At 46.4% G+C, this 17,783-nt stretch overlaps 2 protein-coding genes across 19 annotated transcripts in view; one reads left to right on the top strand and one right to left on the bottom strand.

Moving 5' to 3' along the window:
- The window catches only part of Eif4enif1 (eukaryotic translation initiation factor 4E nuclear import factor 1), a 46,516-nt gene extending 35,239 nt beyond the window's left edge, over window positions 1-11,277 (bottom strand). For 2 of the 6 annotated variants that reach the window (XM_074061416.1, XM_074061411.1), the window contains exons 1-2: window positions 10,727-10,854; window positions 9,997-10,119 (exon numbers count right to left, since the gene is read on the bottom strand). In XM_074061416.1, the coding sequence (XP_073917517.1) occupies window positions 9,997-10,092 (96 nt within the window). In that variant the 5' untranslated portion in view covers window positions 10,093-10,119; window positions 10,727-10,854. Of the gene's footprint in view, window positions 1-9,996; window positions 10,120-10,346; window positions 10,528-10,576; window positions 10,686-10,726; window positions 10,855-11,034; window positions 11,158-11,258 lie in introns of those variants that run through there. The other 4 variants (XM_074061415.1, XM_074061412.1, XM_074061413.1 and 1 more) reach the window with 4 other exon arrangements.
- Window positions 11,278-16,316: 5,039 nt separating this feature from the next.
- Sfi1 (SFI1 centrin binding protein) overlaps window positions 16,317-17,783 on the top strand; it is a 75,395-nt gene continuing 73,928 nt past the window's right edge. For all 13 annotated transcript variants that reach the window (XR_012443589.1, XR_012443590.1, XM_074061399.1 and 10 more), the window contains exon 1: window positions 16,317-16,470. The gene's annotated coding sequence lies outside the window, so the exon portion shown is untranslated. The remainder of the gene's footprint in view (window positions 16,471-17,783) is intronic.

Here is a 17,783-nt window from a genome sequence, read left to right on the forward strand (position 1 = left end):
TCACTCTACCACATAATGAAAATGCTACTGAAACTGGCTGAGGGGTGTACAGGAACCCTCCAACTATACAAAAGTAACTGGAAGCATACCCAACAGTTGGGATGTAGCTCAGCGGTACAGCACCCTTGCCTGGCAGGCACCAGGCCCTGAGTTAGATTATAGCACAGGCGGAGTGGGTGAGAAGAAAGAATTATGAAATGTTGGTAAGGATGTGATGAAATGAGAGCCTTTTTAAGCAATGCCAATGGGGCTGCAAATGGTGTAGCTGGCGTGGGAAACAATGGCAACTCCTCAGATAGGTAAACAGCTACAACGGGATCCAGCAATTCTACTCCTCACTGTACACCAGAAAGAATGGAACACAAATGCTCACAGCAGTGAATTCACAATGACCAAAAAGCGCAAACAATCCCGCGGTCTATTAACTGATGAATGAGTACACAAAACAGCAGACTATTATTTGGTAGTAAAAAGGAATAAAGTACTGATAAAGTTACAACACGGATGAGCCTTGAAAACATTGTGCTGAGTGAGAGAGGCAAGACCAGAAAGGCAAAACATACTGCACGATTCTATCTGTATGTAATGTTCCAAGCAGGTAAATCTACACAGACATAAAGGAGATCAACGGTTGCTGGGGAAGGAGTAACTGCAAATAACTAGTACAGAGTTTCTGTTTGGGGATGAAAATATTCTGGAATACGTTGATAGTAACTACACAAACTGTAATTTTACTAAAAACACTGAACAGATTTTATACTCTACAAAGGATGAATTTTATGTAAGTCAATTATAAAAGTTTATTTTAAAAAGCTGGCATAGGGGCACACACAGGTAATTCCTGCACCCTGGAACTCAGGAGGCTGAGGCAGGAGGATTGTGAGTTAAGAGCCCAGTCTGGGCTACACAGCAATACCCTGCCCCAAACAAATAAAATCAAGGAGTTCATTTACCACACAGGAAGTGAGATGAGAAATTCAGCTACCAAAGGTTAATACTTTGTTCTGCTTAATTTCTCTTCTTACAGACTTACGCTCTAACCACCAACTGCTAAACACAACTACTCAAAGTAAGGTGTCGCCCAGATTAATAGAAATGTTTAAAGTTCACCCCTGCGCTATTCTAGTTTTCCTGCTGACTTTACAAGCTTGGTGCATGCTAGGTGTGAATGATGCTCAGGCGTCCACTGTGAGAGCAGGGCAGAGGATAAGACAGGTGCACACTGGCTTTAACCCAGCAGCACCATCTGTGCCAGAGTGCACCTCTGACCAGGTGAATGGCAAGAACACGGTTCATCTGTGTGTGGAGGGTGATGACCCACTCTTCAATAATAGGTGGAGAAATGGGTAAAACAACAAGAAAAAACTTTTTACATTTTTTTTCTTCAGTACTGGAGTTTGAACTCAGGACCTACAACTTGAGCCACTCTTTTTGGTTTTTTTTTTTTTTTTTTTTGAGATAGCCTAAGGAACTGTTTGCCTGGATTGGCTTCAAATTGTGATCCTCCTGATCTCTGCCTCTTGAGTAGCCAGGATTATAGGCATGACCACTGGCACCTGGCAACAAAAACTATTGGAGGTGTAACAGTGACTATTTAGGCAAAACTGTATTTCCTGTCTTGACAGCAGGGTTCTTACACCAGTTCCATGGTCTCAAGGAATAGAAGATCCCCTCTTGCAGAAGGGCATGTCGTCAAGTGGCAGAACGCCTACCTAGGAACCACAAGGCCCTGAGTTCAAACCCCAGCACCAGGAAAAGTAAGGAGTACAGGTATTCTAAAAATGCTACACAGAACACTCTGGGCAGGAGGCATGGCCCAACTGGTAGAGCACCTGCTTCCCAAACTTAGCCCTGGGTCAAACCCTGGTGGTGGTGGTGGTGGTGGTAGGGTTGGGGCCAGGGAAGAAATTCCCTTACCCAAAGCCACGTACAAGAGCATGCATTACGCAATCTCTGTGGCAGTAATACTTTCCGAACAACTCCAAAAGACACCAGAGGTTAGGAATGAAGTCAGCTTCGGGGCTGGGGGTGAACTTAGCAGGAGAGTGCTTGCTACCCTAAGTGAGGTCCTAGGTTTGACCGCCAGCACCAAGAAGAAAACTTGATGCTTGAAGCTGAGCAAGCATTCCACATTTGGGCCTCCTTGCTGGGTGCAGGTAGCAAAGGACACAGATGCACAGATGCTTTTCTAGCAAGAGAAGCCCCAGTTACGTGGGGAGGAGAGAAACCACGAGCTAAGTCAACGTAGCTGCTCTTTTCTTAACTGTGTCCAGAACACGCACTTCCTGATGCAGGTTCAGTGCCCACATCAGCTAATGACTCTTGTCCTTGCCCCTCTGCTTGTCCAGCCTCTCAAGAGCAGTGTTCTTCAACTTGCCATCTCATCAAGAGCCCTTGAACATTAGTTATTCCTGGAAAGGAATCTCCATTTCCAAAGAAAACCTCAGCTTCGGCTGAAGGTAAAGCCCTTGGCAAGCGCCCAGTGTACGTGGGAGTCTCTCCTCATGCGTACTTCAGAAAAAAAGTGCGATACCCTTCTGTACAGTAAGAAGCCACAGAAATTTTCTGACTGGGTAAATTCACTCAAATTATCATGTGGACAACAGAGTTAACACTGAGACTCTCATTTTGCATGGGTTACTAAACCTGGCCAGGCAAGAACAAGCCGCTGATGGCCCAAGAGCCACACACCAAGGAAGTATGAACATGTTTTCCTAGCTGTAGCAGCCTTCCTTAAAGAAAACTTACCAAGCTTCCCAAAACAACTGATTTGGAAACTATTCATATGTGCACCCAGTTTTGGTGATTAGCGTGAAAACAGAAAGCAAATGAATGTAAGTCCAAAACGATGGCTAAAATACTCAGCTAGTTTCTTTCTGCAGGAATACTATGCACGAGTAGCTCTGTATTCTGAGGACACAGAATTTCACACATGTCACATTTGTAGGAGAGAGAAGAGGAACTCTACTTTTAGGAGTTGAATTCAATTCACAACAGTAAAAAAAATCCAGTGTCTTACAATTAAGGCAGGTATTTTCTAAAAAGAAAACAAAAACAAAAATAAAACCCCCAAATTTTATTTCATTGTCAGTGATCAAAGCATTCTGGAAGTGGCCTAGACTTTTCCTAAAGGTGGCAACTGACCTGACAGCAGCAATGAGGCCAGGGTCTGTCTCTGACCTCCTCTTCTGGTGCCACTAGTATTGAGCCTGGCCCATCAGGCTCTCAGACGGTTCACTCTACACAGTTCTCAAAAGGTAAGAAAGCTTTAAAAATAGATCGCAATGGGTGACAGCACCCTTAGCTGGTCGCCAGGAACTGAGGAGCTGACCACATGGCAGTGTGTAGGATACACTCTGTCATGCTTCATTCATGAAGCCAGTTGCTAAAAGGGCACCATTTAGAACAGTTCCTGTAGGAGGTCAGGATTCAAACTGGATCTTGCAGTGTTGATAACTGCTCTTAATGCCTATATTTACCCAAGCATCTAACAGTGGCTGGTTTGATGCAAACATGTTCTTCTAGTGAAAGAATTTATGTGGAACTAAGGAAATGGGAATGGAACAAAACAAAACCTGGCTTTTTTGCTTGTATTTTTTCTATTTGTCTGGCCAATGTAATAAAAATAAACCTTGGCTTTTAAATGTGTTCATACAACTGATAAAAGCAATGTAAACCAGAAAGTAATCAAGTAACAGGGAAGCCATGAAAATCACTTTTAGGGCTCTCACTAAAATTGAGCCACAATTTTTAGTGGCTCTATTACTTGAGCCACACCTCCTAATCCCAAAATGGAGATTAGGGGCAGGAGGAGTGGCTCAAGTAACAGAGTGCCTGCCCAGCAAGCTTGAGGCCCTGAGTTCAAACCCCAGTACCACCCAAAAAAGTCTTTCTTCCCATTTCCTGGGAAATAAGTGTTTCTCTCCCACCCTTTGTCTATACTTTATCCTGTTATACTAAAATAAATCCTTGCTAAAAATTTCAAAGTTAAATAATAAAACAAAATGGAGCTGGAGGTGGGGGTGTAAATCAGTGGAGAGTGTTTCCTAGCACACATGAGGTTCTGGGTTCTATCCCAACCCCCGCCTACCCAAACACACACACACACACACAAAAAAGAGACTGTCAGTCATGACACTACAAAAGTAAGCATGTTGACCTAGAGTTGGTATTAAAGTTTATCTTTTTGTGCCCCCACCACTTCTAATACATCTCAGCATTTGCTGTGTGCAGACTTTTCTAACCACTTGACTTGCACTTTCTCATTTACGCCCCATAAAAATCTTAAAAGATAGGAATATTCCACCTCCACTTTACAGGGAAAGGATGAGATTGAGAGAAGCTAAGTATATATCTGAACACTGCACAGGTAAGAGGCAAAACAGAGGTCTTAATCCAGAAGTGGGGTTCAGGAGCCCTCTATCTTCTCTTCTGTAAGGTTCCTTACGACAATAAGGGAAGGGGCACCATCCATTCCCACAGCTCTGCCACTTAGCACTGGGCTTGCCCTGTCCACCTGAACCAGTGGGAACCCTGAGCCAAGCTCCCACCTCCTTGGGCAGGTTGCCCCCAAACCTCTCAAAGCGTCCTTTCCTTAATGAAAGGTCCCTCCCACAAGTTTCTATGCTAAAAGATCCAACTGTGCAATGACTAGGTCCTGACCTAGTCAAAAGTCCCACCATGGTGAGCATGTGAGAGGATACCCATGGGGGTGAGGGTCCTGAGCCCCAGTTTTTCAAAATGAGCTAGAATTGAAACAGGCAGGAAAAGAGCAGTCAGAAGACAGCATCTATGTATTTGCCAGCCAGCGTAAGCACTTTCAGTCAGCTTGGTTTTCTGGACAGCTGACATAGTTAAGATTATACAATGATTTTTTCATACCATAATTCTTTCTTCCCCAAAATAAATAGGCATCCTTATTTTTATACTAGCTAAAGATGTCTAAGTATGTCACTAAAATGCCACCTGTTAGGAGTTACTACTCAACTCAGTTTATGGAAGATACAAAGTTACCAAACAAGATGTTTGCATAGGAAAAATGGACCATCTGGTTTCTGATTTCTACCTGGAATTTAATCTTACTCTTTTCTCAGAGGTTTAACTTCAAGTCTTTTTTTTTTTTTATTTTTGTGGTACTGGGGTTTGATCTTGGGACTTCACATTTACGAAACAGGTGCTCTACCACTTGAGCCACACCTCCAGTTCATTTTGCTCTGGTTATTTTGGAGACAGTGGTCTCCTGGGCCAGTCTTGAACCATGATCCTCCCAAAGTAGCTAGGTTTATAGGCGTGAGCCACCTGTTCCCGGCTTGGTTATATATATATTTTTTAACAACTTTGAAGCACAGACAAAATATGGCTGTAACTACTACTATGACCAACTGGCATGGCAGTCACAAATTAGGGTGACTCCTTAAAAGAGCCTTTCATACGATGAGGACTAAGGGGGCCAATTCATAAGTTGTCAAGGTTAAGCCGAGCCCACATGAAGTTAAACTCTGATAACCCAACAATTGCTTTTCAGCTAGGTGATTTAACATACATGCTCAACAGTGGTCAGCAGATAATGTTCTCTGAGTGCTCTCTGCTTTTATTCCCTGCCCAACTGGCAGGGGACAGCATTTAATAAGGTCGCAAAAAACAGGGGCAAGAGAGGAACATCACAAAGTATGTGTAGTTATCTAAGATTAGTTTGTTCACTTAAAGGAAATAAAACATGGTTCTGAATTATGGGACAGTCTGAAGCATTTCAGGCAAAAGATGACATGACTAACACAACAGAAAGTAAGGGCCTCTGGTGAAGGTAAGAAAAAGGTGAACAAGTTCCCCAGAACTTTCCATTTATAAGCACCACTGCCTCCTCTAGTTCCCAAATTAATGTCAAGCTGGAACCAGAGTCAGAATCCCCTGAAGGATTGTTTAACACACCATAGCTGGGCTCTGGCCTCCAGAGCTTCCGACTCAATACCACTGAGAAGGAACCTGAGCTCTGTAGTCCTAACAAGCTAGCAGGTGATACTAATGCTGTTTAGGAGTCACGTTTTGAGAGACTCTGGGCAAACCACTTTTCATGTATGGCTTTCAGGTGAGACTCACTCTACAACCTCCAAAAGATGTTTAGCATTATCCAGTCACATTTTAAAAATCTCCAAGACTTGGCTCTTGGTCTTCAGAACCTGGCCTACCAAAACAGACCTGAGTTCATAAATTAATGGTGATGAACCCACTTAATAACTTTCATTTGAACTGTCACTGAAGAGTTGATGTGGGTGTGAGTCTAACTTGAGTTCCTGAGGTACTCTTAGAAGCACAACAGACACCATCTGAACCCCAGGGAGTAACTACAGATCTCAGTTGCCTGATCACACCAGTACCACTGATTAAACTCTCAAGGGACTCAAAGTATGGGCAGTGGACTAGCAGCACGGGCTGGGAGCTGCTTAAAAAGCCCTGTCTTCAGGCCTACCCCTGACCTAAAAATTCATTCTTTAAGCAAGGCCTGTGCGAGTCCCAGGCACATTAACATGGTAAACAAGCTAGACTGAGGATGTCCTAACATGGGAAAGTGCTGTAATGCTTACCCTAGAAAGCACCTGACCAAACAACTGCACCCTTCCACCTTCATGGAAACAAAAATCACCTCTGAATTCTCAGCAATCAACTTTTAACATTGTCCCTGAACTAGGAAGGGTCAAAGGGTAAGTGGCCTCTCGTCTGGCCAAGGTGTCTTTCTGACCTTGTAAGTAAACATCCCACACTTACAAGAGTTTCCAAAGAACATACCAACTATAAAAATCCCTGACGAGAATAGATTCCCTGTACTGTTTCTGAACTTCTAACACATGAACTTGAAGTGGCAGAAACATTAGTAAATGCTTTATTTGTTCCAATAATTTGACCTCAGTACATCCATGAGGCAGTAGGATGGCTCAAGTATTTTTCTAGTTGTAGAACAGAACATTTATTGTAGGGCTCAGAATGTAGGAGCATTTCAAACTCTTCAAACACAGATGGGTTTAGAGCTCAAAATCCATCTAAAATTAGTGGAGTGCTGAGAAACAAGAAAGTACTACCCTAACACTGTCTAAACATTATCCTAAAATTGCCATGAGCAAAAGCCTCTTGAATGGAGTAGAAAGTTAAGCCTATTGCCAGCTAAATTAGGCTGGGAAGACTGTTACATCTAAGCTCCACTGGGCTGGAGGTGTGGCTCGTGGAAGAGCACCCACCTAGCAAGTGGGAAGCCCTGAGTTCAAACCCTAGTAACACCAAAAACAAAAACTATAGTTTTCTTAACCAGTATTTTTTTTGTTGTACTATAGCTTGAACTCAGGGCCACCTGCTTGCTAGGCAGGCTTGAGCCACACCCCAAGCTCCTTTTTCCTTTATATTCTGGATAGAGTCTTCCATTTTTGCCCAGGGCTGTTCTCAGACTGCAATCCTCCTACCTATGCCTCCCCTGTAGTTCGAATTACAGATGTGTACTACCATGCTTGGCTTATTGGTTATGATAGGGAATCTTGCTAACTTTTTTGCTTGGGCTGGCCTAGAACTGTTATCCTTTCAAGTACCTGGAATTACATGTGCCCCGCCATGTCTAGTCTCTTAATGAGTTCTTTAAAGCAGGTTTAAGTGTGATAGAATTGAGACTGGATTGACAAAAATGGATAATACTAGCCAGGCATGGTGGAGTACGTCTGTCATCCCAGCACTGGAGAGGCTGAGGCAGGAGGATTGCTAGTTTAAGGCCAGCCTAGGCTACATACCCACACCCTGAGTCAAAAAAACAAACACAAAAAAACAAAACAACAGAAAAGGACAATACTAAAGCTATGCAGCCCAGGCTGGCCTTGAACTCAGGATCCTCCTGCCTCAGCCTCCTCTTAATCTTTCCTATACACAAATACTAGTCCTATTATAAGAGAGGCCAACAATAGCTCCCTAAGAATGACTTAAGCATAAAAATGGAAACATATGAAGATGAAACAGACATGCCAGCATTTGATCGTGTGTGAAAGTGATTCAAAAGCCTTTCTGTTGGGACTCTCCAAACAGACTACAAGTTAGAACTGTAATTCAAAAAGTGCTAGGAGGCAGAGCGCTGATGGCTCATGCCTGAAATCTTAGCTACTCAGGAGGCAAGAGATCAGGAGAATCATGGTTTGAAGCCAGCCTGGTCAAATAATTCAAGAGAACCTATCTCAAAAAAACCCACCAGAAAAAAAAGGACTGGTGGAGTGGCCGAAGGTGTAGGCCTTGAGTTCAAACCCAGTAATGCAAAAAAAAAAAAAAAAAAAAGAAAAAGTGGTAGGCTATTTGGAATCACAAGCAGTCTGGTCAGTTTTCCACAGTACTATGCATATATGAAAATATAATGAAACCCTTACTTGTACAATTAATATAGGCTGTTAAAAAATAAAAATAAGGCTTGGCACAGTGGCTCACACCTGGAATTATAGCTACTTTGGAGGCGGAGATCAGGACGTTCAAGGTTCAAAGATAGCCTGGGCAAAAAGTTCAGGAGATCCCAATCTGAACCAGTAAAACGCTGGGTGGGGTAGTGTATGCCTGTCATCCCAGCTACCTGGGAAAGCATAAACAGAATTGCCACCTGGCCTGCCTGGGCATAAAAGTCTATTCAAAGAATAAAGAAGAAAGGGGTGGGGGCGTGACTCAAGCAGTAGTGCGCCTGACTAGTAAGCACAGACCCGAATTCAAACCCCCAGTACTGGGGGCGGAAATCAATTTCCCTTCATTTGATAAGCTTTTCCCCACTCAGAATTCACCTGTCAACATTTTAGACAATGAAGTTAAATTGTGAAGCACTACACACACACTCAGGTTTGAGAGCATCTCCATTTAGGAAGACAATCTGAATGCAGAACCCAAAAGCTTTCCAACTCTGTCATGCCAAAACCTTGTGCTAAGACAGCAATCAACCAAGGACCCTTTAATACCTGAAAACCTCCCCCTCCAGGGCTTCAGTTTTTTTCTTTTAAATGCTGGCAATGACTATCAAGTGGCAAAAGTAAGGGCAGTACACAGACAAGGCTCAGCTTTAGTCCCCATCCAGGGAAGCCAGGAACAGTAAGCCATGCTAGAGTCCACGTCAAGGTGCACACTGAGGAAATGTAGCTGTGGGCCTAACTACAACACGGTGAGAGACACTCCAAATTGCTTTCTCTCAGCATAGGTTTGTGTACTCAAGCCCAGAACCTTCAGCAAGACAGAAAAGAATTTACAGCTCAGCAGTCCTGTCTGCCTCTTCAGAAACATTCAGTAGCCAACCGGACACTGGTGCAGGATCTTTAACACACACATGACCAGGAGGTGGTACCTGAGCCACTCCCACCTAGAGCGGATGTCAAGGTGAGCAGTTTGAAATCACTAGTTTTTGGGAAAAAGAAATATGACTGAAGTATTACTTTTGTGAGTCTTTGTCCAGTTTGTAACAGGAAGCACAAAAACTTAACTAGAAAGTCCAGCTACCAACGTACTGTTACACGGATTTATCACAATGAAATCATCTCGTGTTAATAATGCATGATAAATCAAAAAAAGAGAAAAGTCCAGTTATCCTGGCCAGACCATTCCTACAGGGGGCTGGCCTCAAGGAAACATTAATCCAGAGGCACAGATTTTTGACACATTCCAGAGCTGGAATCCTCACCCTACAGCACCTAAGTCAGCAGCACACAAATCACAAGGCTATTCCAGAAGGGGGGCGCTAATATATACTGATCCGCAAATTCATAAGAGGTTTGAGACAGTATTCCCTTCACCCAAAAGCTACTTAGAAGCAAACTCAAGTTTACACTCCGTATTCACACTTCCAGAAAAATGTTCAAAGCAAACCTTTAGGAAATTTAGTTATTACTTAGTTCATACAGTGAGTCAGAACAAGACTATCACTTTAAATAATCCCAAAGAAATACCAACACAATGTTACTAATTCCCTACCCATAAAGAAACTACCTCATTAGTAACGAAACCTACTTTTGTATAGCGATGGGGGGATTTGGAGGTCGGTAGCTTCTTCAGGTCAAGGAATGCATCTCCATTTTCGGTTTCATTCACACTTCTCCTATCCATGGCTTCTTGGTCTACAATTTTTTGCACCTGGAAGATAAAGCAGTACAAAACTATCACAGAGAACAGGAAATTTTCAGAAATCTTGACTGCTTCAAAAAACTGAAACTGTTTTCTTTATATATATTAACAACAAAAATACACTGTCAAATTGGAAACAGAATCACCGGGACTTTGTTATCTCGCCTAGAAAAGTATTTCAAGCATCCATAAGGTAAGGAAAGCAGAAGTGGAAGGGACCAGACTCAGGGTACAACCTTTAAAGCAGATTGACTTCAAAGAAATCAGAAGAGTGATCGCCACCCACGGGGACCGATCAAACAGTGGTGGGAAGTTTCCCGGAGTCGGGGCGGGTAGGAGACTGGCTGGGGCTGCGAATCCACGAAGCCTGTCACTTGTCAATGGACGGCGTCAGCTGCCCCTTGTTACCTGAGGGTCGGGGGGAGGGGGGACCGGGCCCGAACGCCCCTCGCCCAGGCGGCCGCACCTGTGGCCATGTCAGGGGCGTCCGTGGCAAGAGCAGGGCGAACGCTGGCTGCACCTCCCAAACTCAGCTTCCCCAGGCCAACCCCCGGCCCCTCGCGCAGGCCCTAGGACGAGCGGCCTTTTTTGGAGGAAGGGCGGGGACGGTACTCACACAGGGGAGGCGGGCCCCAGCAAGCAGAGAGGCCAAATCCCCCAGCCCCGGCGCAGGCCCGCCGCCGTCCGCCTCGGCGGCTCGGGCCCCGCCAGCCGGCCCGCCAGCCAGCCAGCCAGCCCGCTGACCGCCGGCCGCCCCGTGGGCCTCGAGCCCCAGCCCGCCCCCACACCCCGCGCGCGCGCACGCGCACGTCCCGGCACACCGAGCTACGCACGCGACCCCGGAGAGGCGCGCTCGCGTTCTCGCGCTCTCTCTTTCCCCCTCTCTCTCTCTCTCTCTCTGTCTCCCCGCCGCTGAACCCTTACTGGGTGCCGGTGCCGCCGCCGCCGCCCTTCGGCGGCCCTTCACCACGGCCGCCGCCGTTTCCCTCCCCGCTGTCCGCGCCGGTCCCAGCGCAACTCCCGGCGGCCTTCGCTCTCACCCCACCCCCCCACCCACTTGAGCTGTCTCTCTCCAGCCGCCGTAACTGCGGCCCAGCCCTCCACCCTCCTCTCCCGCCCCCTCCCCCTTAATAACTCCCTCCACGCACCGGGGCCCCAGCACCGCCTTCGCGTCCGCGCGCCCGGATGTGAGGTGGCTGCGACGGTGCCGGGTGAAAAAGAGAAACATTGCGCCGCGCTCTCTTCAGGCGCTGGCCTCTGCGAGAACTCGGTGGCGGAGAGGCGGCGGTTGGAAGCAGAGGCGGCGTCAGGGTGGAGGCCGCGGTGAGGGGAGTGGAAGGTTGCGCCCCTGCGCTCAGGCGTTCGCCGTGGGCAGCCCCAGGGAGGGCGTAGCGTTCTCACGCGCAATGAGGGGGCGGAGCGTCTGGGGCCCGAGACCGGCGCCACGCTGCTGGGCCGGGAAGGCGGCGGCGAGGTGTGTCTGCTTCTGCATCCTGGCCTGTCGGGCAGGCGCGGCCACTGATGTGGCTTCCGCAGTGGGGAACTGAGTTAAGGCAACTCAGCTGTTTTTTTTTTTTTTTTTTTGGGTGGGGTGGGGTGGGGTGGAGTGGGACTGGAGTTTGAGCTTCATGGCTTCACGCTTGCAAAGCAGATGCTCTACTGCTTGGGCCACACCTCCTGTCTATTTTGCTCTGGTTATTTTGGAGCTGGGGTGTTCAGAACTATTTCTTCTGGGCTGTTCTTGAACCTTAATCCACCCGATCTCAGCCTCCCAAGTAGCTACAATTACAGTTGTGAGCCATCGGCTCCCGGCTCAGTTCTGGTTTTTACTTAGTGGCGTGATCTTGGGTAAAGCTCTGACTTAGCTCTTCTTTCTAAAATGGGTTCTAAATCTATGAGACGGATTTGGAAGGAGCACGAGTTGGTGCATTAACAAGCAAACTTATCACAGTTGCCATTGACAAAGGCGACCGGCAAATTCATTGAAATGTTTTTCTCTCGTCCATCATCTTGAATCTTCCCTTAGCCTGCACGGGAAGGGGAAGTGCAAACTTACCCTGGGGGAGAATGAGATGGCGACCGTAAATCGTTTAGCACAAACGCAAATGAACTGCACTGAGGAGGTGACCTGTGAGCCCAGAGTTGATGTGAAATGACTTGTTGGGTAGGGGGATTGAGACGTAATTCTTTTGTTGAAGAGCCGCGAAACCCGGCGTGCTGGTTTGTGCCTGTAATCCCAGTTCGTGACGTGAGGGTTCGGAGTTTAAGGCCTGTCTGGGCAACTGGCATGACCCTATCTTTTTCTTTTTGTCTGTAATACTGAGTAAATTTCTTTGTGCAGGCAAGAGGCAGAGAAGGCTACAGGAGTTAGGCATTTTATTACTCCTTATCTTGGTTTTCTTATCTGAAAAACTGGAATGTGATAATCCACTCGCAGAGCAGTTGTCAAGATTATGACAAGGTGGATAAAAAGCCTTTTACAACTATCACAAAGATTGCAGGTCTTTTTTTGAAAAATAATTTAAAAAATGTTTCAGTGCTAGGGATGGAACCCAGGGCCTCTCCAATATTAGGCATTGGCTGTACCACTGAGCTCTACCCGACCCCCTCCATCCCAGGGTTTTTGTGTGTTTGTTTCTGGCAGTGCTTTGCCCTATCACTTGATCCACACCCTCAGCCCCACATGGTCATTTTTATTATTTTAAAAACCAAGTTTCCTGGACTGGATATTTAGTTCGGTGGTAGAGCAACTTGCCTAGGATGCTGGAGGTCCTGAGTTTGATCCCCAGCATGGTGAAACAGCAGTAACAAAAACAGCCGGGCAATGGAGGCTCATGCCTGTAATCCTGGCTACTCAGGAGGCAGAGATCAGGAGGATTGTGGTTTGAAGTCAGCCTTCGCTGGCTTCTGAGAGACCCTATCTTGAAAAACCTATCAAAAAAGGCTGGTGGAGTGGCTTAAGGTATAGGCCCTGAGTTCAAACTCTAGTACCAGGAAAAAAACAAAACAAAACACCAAAAATAAGCAAGCTTTCTTTGGAATCTGAGTTCTTCCTAAAACTGGGAGAAACAGGACTAATCCCTTGCTATTATGGAGTTTTTGTTTTATTTGTGGTGCTTGGGATTGAACTGAGGGCCCAGCCTGAGGAGGGCTCTTTTTGGAGCTATTAAGTCCTGGCTCTGTCACTTCGTGTGAAATATGAACTCCAGCATTTCACCACTGTAGACATCAGCCTCATTTGTCAGAAAGGGATCCTTGCCACACACACACACACACACAAATAAACAATTCTGATCTGGTTATCTCTTGCTGTTTAACAAGGCATCCCGAAACTCAGACTTAAACCAGTACATATTTTGCTACCAAATTTGTAAGATAGCTGGTCTCTGCTGCATTCAGCATCATCCTAGGCAGCTTAAAGGCTGGGAGCGAGGATCACCTACAGGCTCACTTACATGTTTGGTAGCGGAAGGTGGCTGTCAGCTGGGACAACTGGAACTTTGGCTGGAACACTTACACATGGCCTGAGCTTCAGATTCCAAGGGTCAGTGTCCAGAGAGAGAAAAAGAGGGCTGGGTTGCCTCAACTGAGCTACACACTCAGCCTTGCATTGGCTTTTTCTAACCTAGCCTTGAAGTCACTCAGTGTTCTGCCATTTGTCACATTATGTTCTTTAGAAAGGACTCACAAAAGCTGGACTATTCAAAGGAAAGAGACTTAGACACCTCCTTTATGTGAGCAAAATGTCAAAGAATTTGAGAATACATCTTAAAATCACTGCAAACCATACATAGAATCAGTGCTCAAGGTCTTGTAGCTATCACAATTGTGGTCTGGAACTAATTTCTTAAGTAACGTCTAGTTACTCTTTCATGACTTGAAGAATCTTGGCCTTCACTCTTTTTACTCTCAGTTCTTGCTTGACCTTGCAAAAGGAGAACACAATTACTACCTAGGAATAAAGGTAACAATTTACTAAGGAAAGGCACTCAAAGTTCTTTCACCTGTGCTATGCACAAGTTAGATGCTTGCTAATTCTTGTTTCTTTGTAACAATTGCATGTTACTTGGCCAGAATGGCAATTTGTAACTATAAAGTGTTCTTTTGAACTGGAGGCTTGGTAGAGCGCCTGCATAGCAAGTGCAAAGCCCAGAGTTCAAACTCCAGTACTGCCAAATAAGTAAGTTGCTTTCTTTTTTATTCAACTAATAATTTTGGAATGTCATACAGGAAACCCCTTTGGGAGAATAAGAGAAGTGATTTATTCTAGTCTTGAATATTTGCAGGAACTTGGCATAGGGTCAGAGTGTTGGTTCAAAGTCTAGCATAAGGGAACTCACAGGTTCACTCCAGGAAGTTGGGCAGTCAAAGAACAGTAGAGACGAAAATGAAAATACTATAAACCTAGAAATGAACCCATGTGAAAGTTTCCTACCAGGTTGTTACCTTCAACAGGCTAATCTCAAAGTTGGGATTGCATCTCTAAAAGGGCTTGTTCCAACTTAGTTTTTCTCATCTCAAGGATAATATTTAGTTCCAAGAAACCAGGATTTTAAAAGTTTCGCGGTTGTCACATCATATCCTTTAGGTTAAGGCAAGAAAGACTGAGAACCATACAGCAAATTATTTGCAGAGCCCAAGATCTCTTCTGACACATCATGGCTGTAATTTTTTTCTTTTTCAGCAGCACTGGGGTTTGAACTCAGGGCCTCACACTTCCTATATTATTATTATATACTGTTAACTTCTGTTTCATCACAGAACTAATTATTTTCATTATAACTTACATGAAGTGTCTTTAGTTCCTTTCTCTTTATGGCAGTAGTGGGGTTTGAACTCAGGGCTTCATGCTTACTAGGCAGGCGCTCTACCACTTGAGGCACTCCATGAACCTACTTCCTGAGGGGGGGGGGGGGTCAGAGTTAAGGGTGGTAAATGTATGACAGAACTAATCAGCAAATCAGATCTATCCAGAAAGTATGCTTACTGGTTGGTCATCCTGAATATTGAACTTACATATCTATATAAAGAACTTACAGTAAGACTATCTTTACAGTAAGTAAGAACTGGTCACAGTCCTGACTACAAACACCAAATTATTTAAAAATTACTTGGCCATAGCTTCAGATAAGTCATCCCCCGAAGGTTAATTTTCTGCTAAAGTAGAACTCTCTTAAACACTTTAATTACAAATATTTAGTGTATGTAAAAATAGTATGGAGAGAGAGATAAAGGAGAATGATGGGGGAGGGGTTGAATTCAAGTATGTTATATTTGATACATTGTAAGAACTTTTGTAAATGCCACAATTCCCCCAACACGATAAAAAAAATGAGAATAAAAATAGTAAAAATGCAAATTACTTGTGCTTCTAACTCCCAGACACCCAACAGTTATTTTTTTCCCTTCATGTTAATATAAAACCTTTCAAGCATTTAAATAAATGGTGCTAGTTTTTGCTGTCCAGAAGTCTCACCTGCTTACAAAATGTTTTACAAAGCACAGGGGAAAAGTGTATCAAAATATTTCTCTTAGGGCTGGGGGTGTGGCTCAAGTGGTAGAGCACCTGCATATGAAGCATGAGGCCCCGAGTTTAAATCCCAGTACTGCAAAAAAAAAAAAATGCATATATATGTATACATACATATATAGAGTTCACTTACACTGACCCGTCCATTTTTTAAAAGATTACAAGGCTGACCCTAGTTAAAGCAAAAAACAAACAACAACAACAACAAAAAAACCCAGAAGCTTTTTTCATCGCATTTTTAAAGGAAGGGCTGTAAGAAGAGATCAGCCTGAGATATTCTCATTTTGGGGTGCGGGTCCCCTCCCCTCCAGGCCGGTTGCTACATATAACCTCCCTGGCCTGCTGCACAGGTTCTGACTCGCACTCGCGGGGAACCTTGGAGAACCCAGGGCCTGGAGGCGGCACAACCTCATCCCTAGCGCTGGGCTGCAGGAGGCGCGATGCGCAGATCCGCCTCCAAACAGGTCCTGCTCCTCAGGTGTAACCCGGGCTCAGAGGGCAGCGAGCCGCCAAGCCAGCCGAGAGCCAGCGGAGTGGCTGCCCACTGAGTGGCACGTCTGTCAGTCCGCGCCCCTCCGGGCAGCTCGCGCCGCCGCCCGCTCCCCTGCAGCCAGAGGGAGGCGCATCACCTGCCCGACTGAGGCTGCGCGAACTCCAGCATCCGGGGCGGGGCGTCTGGCGAGCGCCGCGTTGCCGTGGAGACGGGGGCGGGGCCCGCGTCCGGAAGCGCGCGAAGCGCAAAGGCGGGCTCTCGCCGCGCGGGCCTGTGGAGGTCCAAAGGGTTCGCCGGCGCTCTCGGGGACTTCTCCCTGGTGACTCGGCGTCCTGAGGTACGAGGCTCGGCTTATCGTCCCCAACCATTGAGTGGCCCGGCCACTTGGACGGTGAGCCCGGCGGCGAGCGCAAGCGCCTCGGAGTCGGGCCCTGGGACTCTGCTGATGGAGTCTGGGCTTCCTCCTGTGGAAGCGCGGCGCTTGCGTAGTTTTTTTTTTTTTTTTTTTTCTTTTTTGTGGTACTGGGGTTTGAACTCAGGTCCACCAGCACGCTTGGGTGGTTTCTGCTGCTTGTTTGCAACGTTGCATTTTTCCCGCGCTCTGGGACATCCAGGATGGGCTGCAGCGCTTGCAGGGACGGAATCGGAGGTTTAGAGCCGGTGTTCCGGCGGGCTGGGGCGCACCGGCCTCAGGGCCCCCCACGTAGGATCGGGGGTGTGGGTGTGTGTCACGTGACATTCCGACCTTGCGCCTTCCCCACGGCCGCGCGCGTAGTAAATAATTGGTGACCGAGCGGTGTTGGAGACTCGAGCACCAGTCCCGGCCCTATCACTTGATAGCTGGTGGCCTTGAGCATCCCAGCTATGAATTGAAGGTGGCGATCGCTGTTAGACATGAAAGCGGCAGAGAGACAGCTCAAACGCCAGCTCAGGGTTTATTGTTGGGGAAGGAGCCCTGCGGAGGGGGGGGGGTTCCCCAGCCGACCTGCAGTAGATACAGAGAGCCGTCTGGAGGGGAGACCCCGCGGGGTGGGAGAATGCTGAGTGGAGTCAGCCATCGCTAGGGGAAGCTAGAGGTGATGCCTGGTAATTACGGAGATAAGTTGCTCAGCTCCGGACCTTCTGGCGAGTTGGTGGCTTGTCATTTCCGTGAGGCCAGATGTGGTCCTTCCAGTGGGTGGGGTGGGGTGTCAGTAAGCTGCCTGCAAGGGTGGGGGCTGGGTCCAATCCTAACAGGGTTTCTTTTCGTTCACCCCATCAGTCACCTGCTGAGCTAATACTCTCTATTTGGGAGGCTGAGATCGGGAGGATCACAGTTCCAGGCCAGTCTGGGCAACTAGTTCTCAAGACTCCCCCGCTCCCACTCCAAAATAACCAGAGAAAAATGAACTGGAGGTGGTTCAAAAGGCAGAACGCCTGCTTTGCAAGTGCGAAGTCCTGAGTCAACTCCAATCCCCCAATAATAATAATAAAGTAATAATTATAATGATGACGATGATGTAGGTAATTTGCATTGGGGCTGTAGCTCAGTGATAGAGCACTAGCCTGACATGGGTGAATCCGTGAGTTCCTTCCCCAGCACCGCCAACAACAACAAAAAGTGTTTTAATAGTAGGTCTGGCACAGAGTACCTACTCCATAATATATTTT

Source organism: Castor canadensis, chromosome 18 (assembly GCF_047511655.1).
Source record: "Castor canadensis chromosome 18, mCasCan1.hap1v2, whole genome shotgun sequence".
NCBI lineage: Eukaryota > Metazoa > Chordata > Mammalia > Rodentia > Castoridae > Castor > Castor canadensis.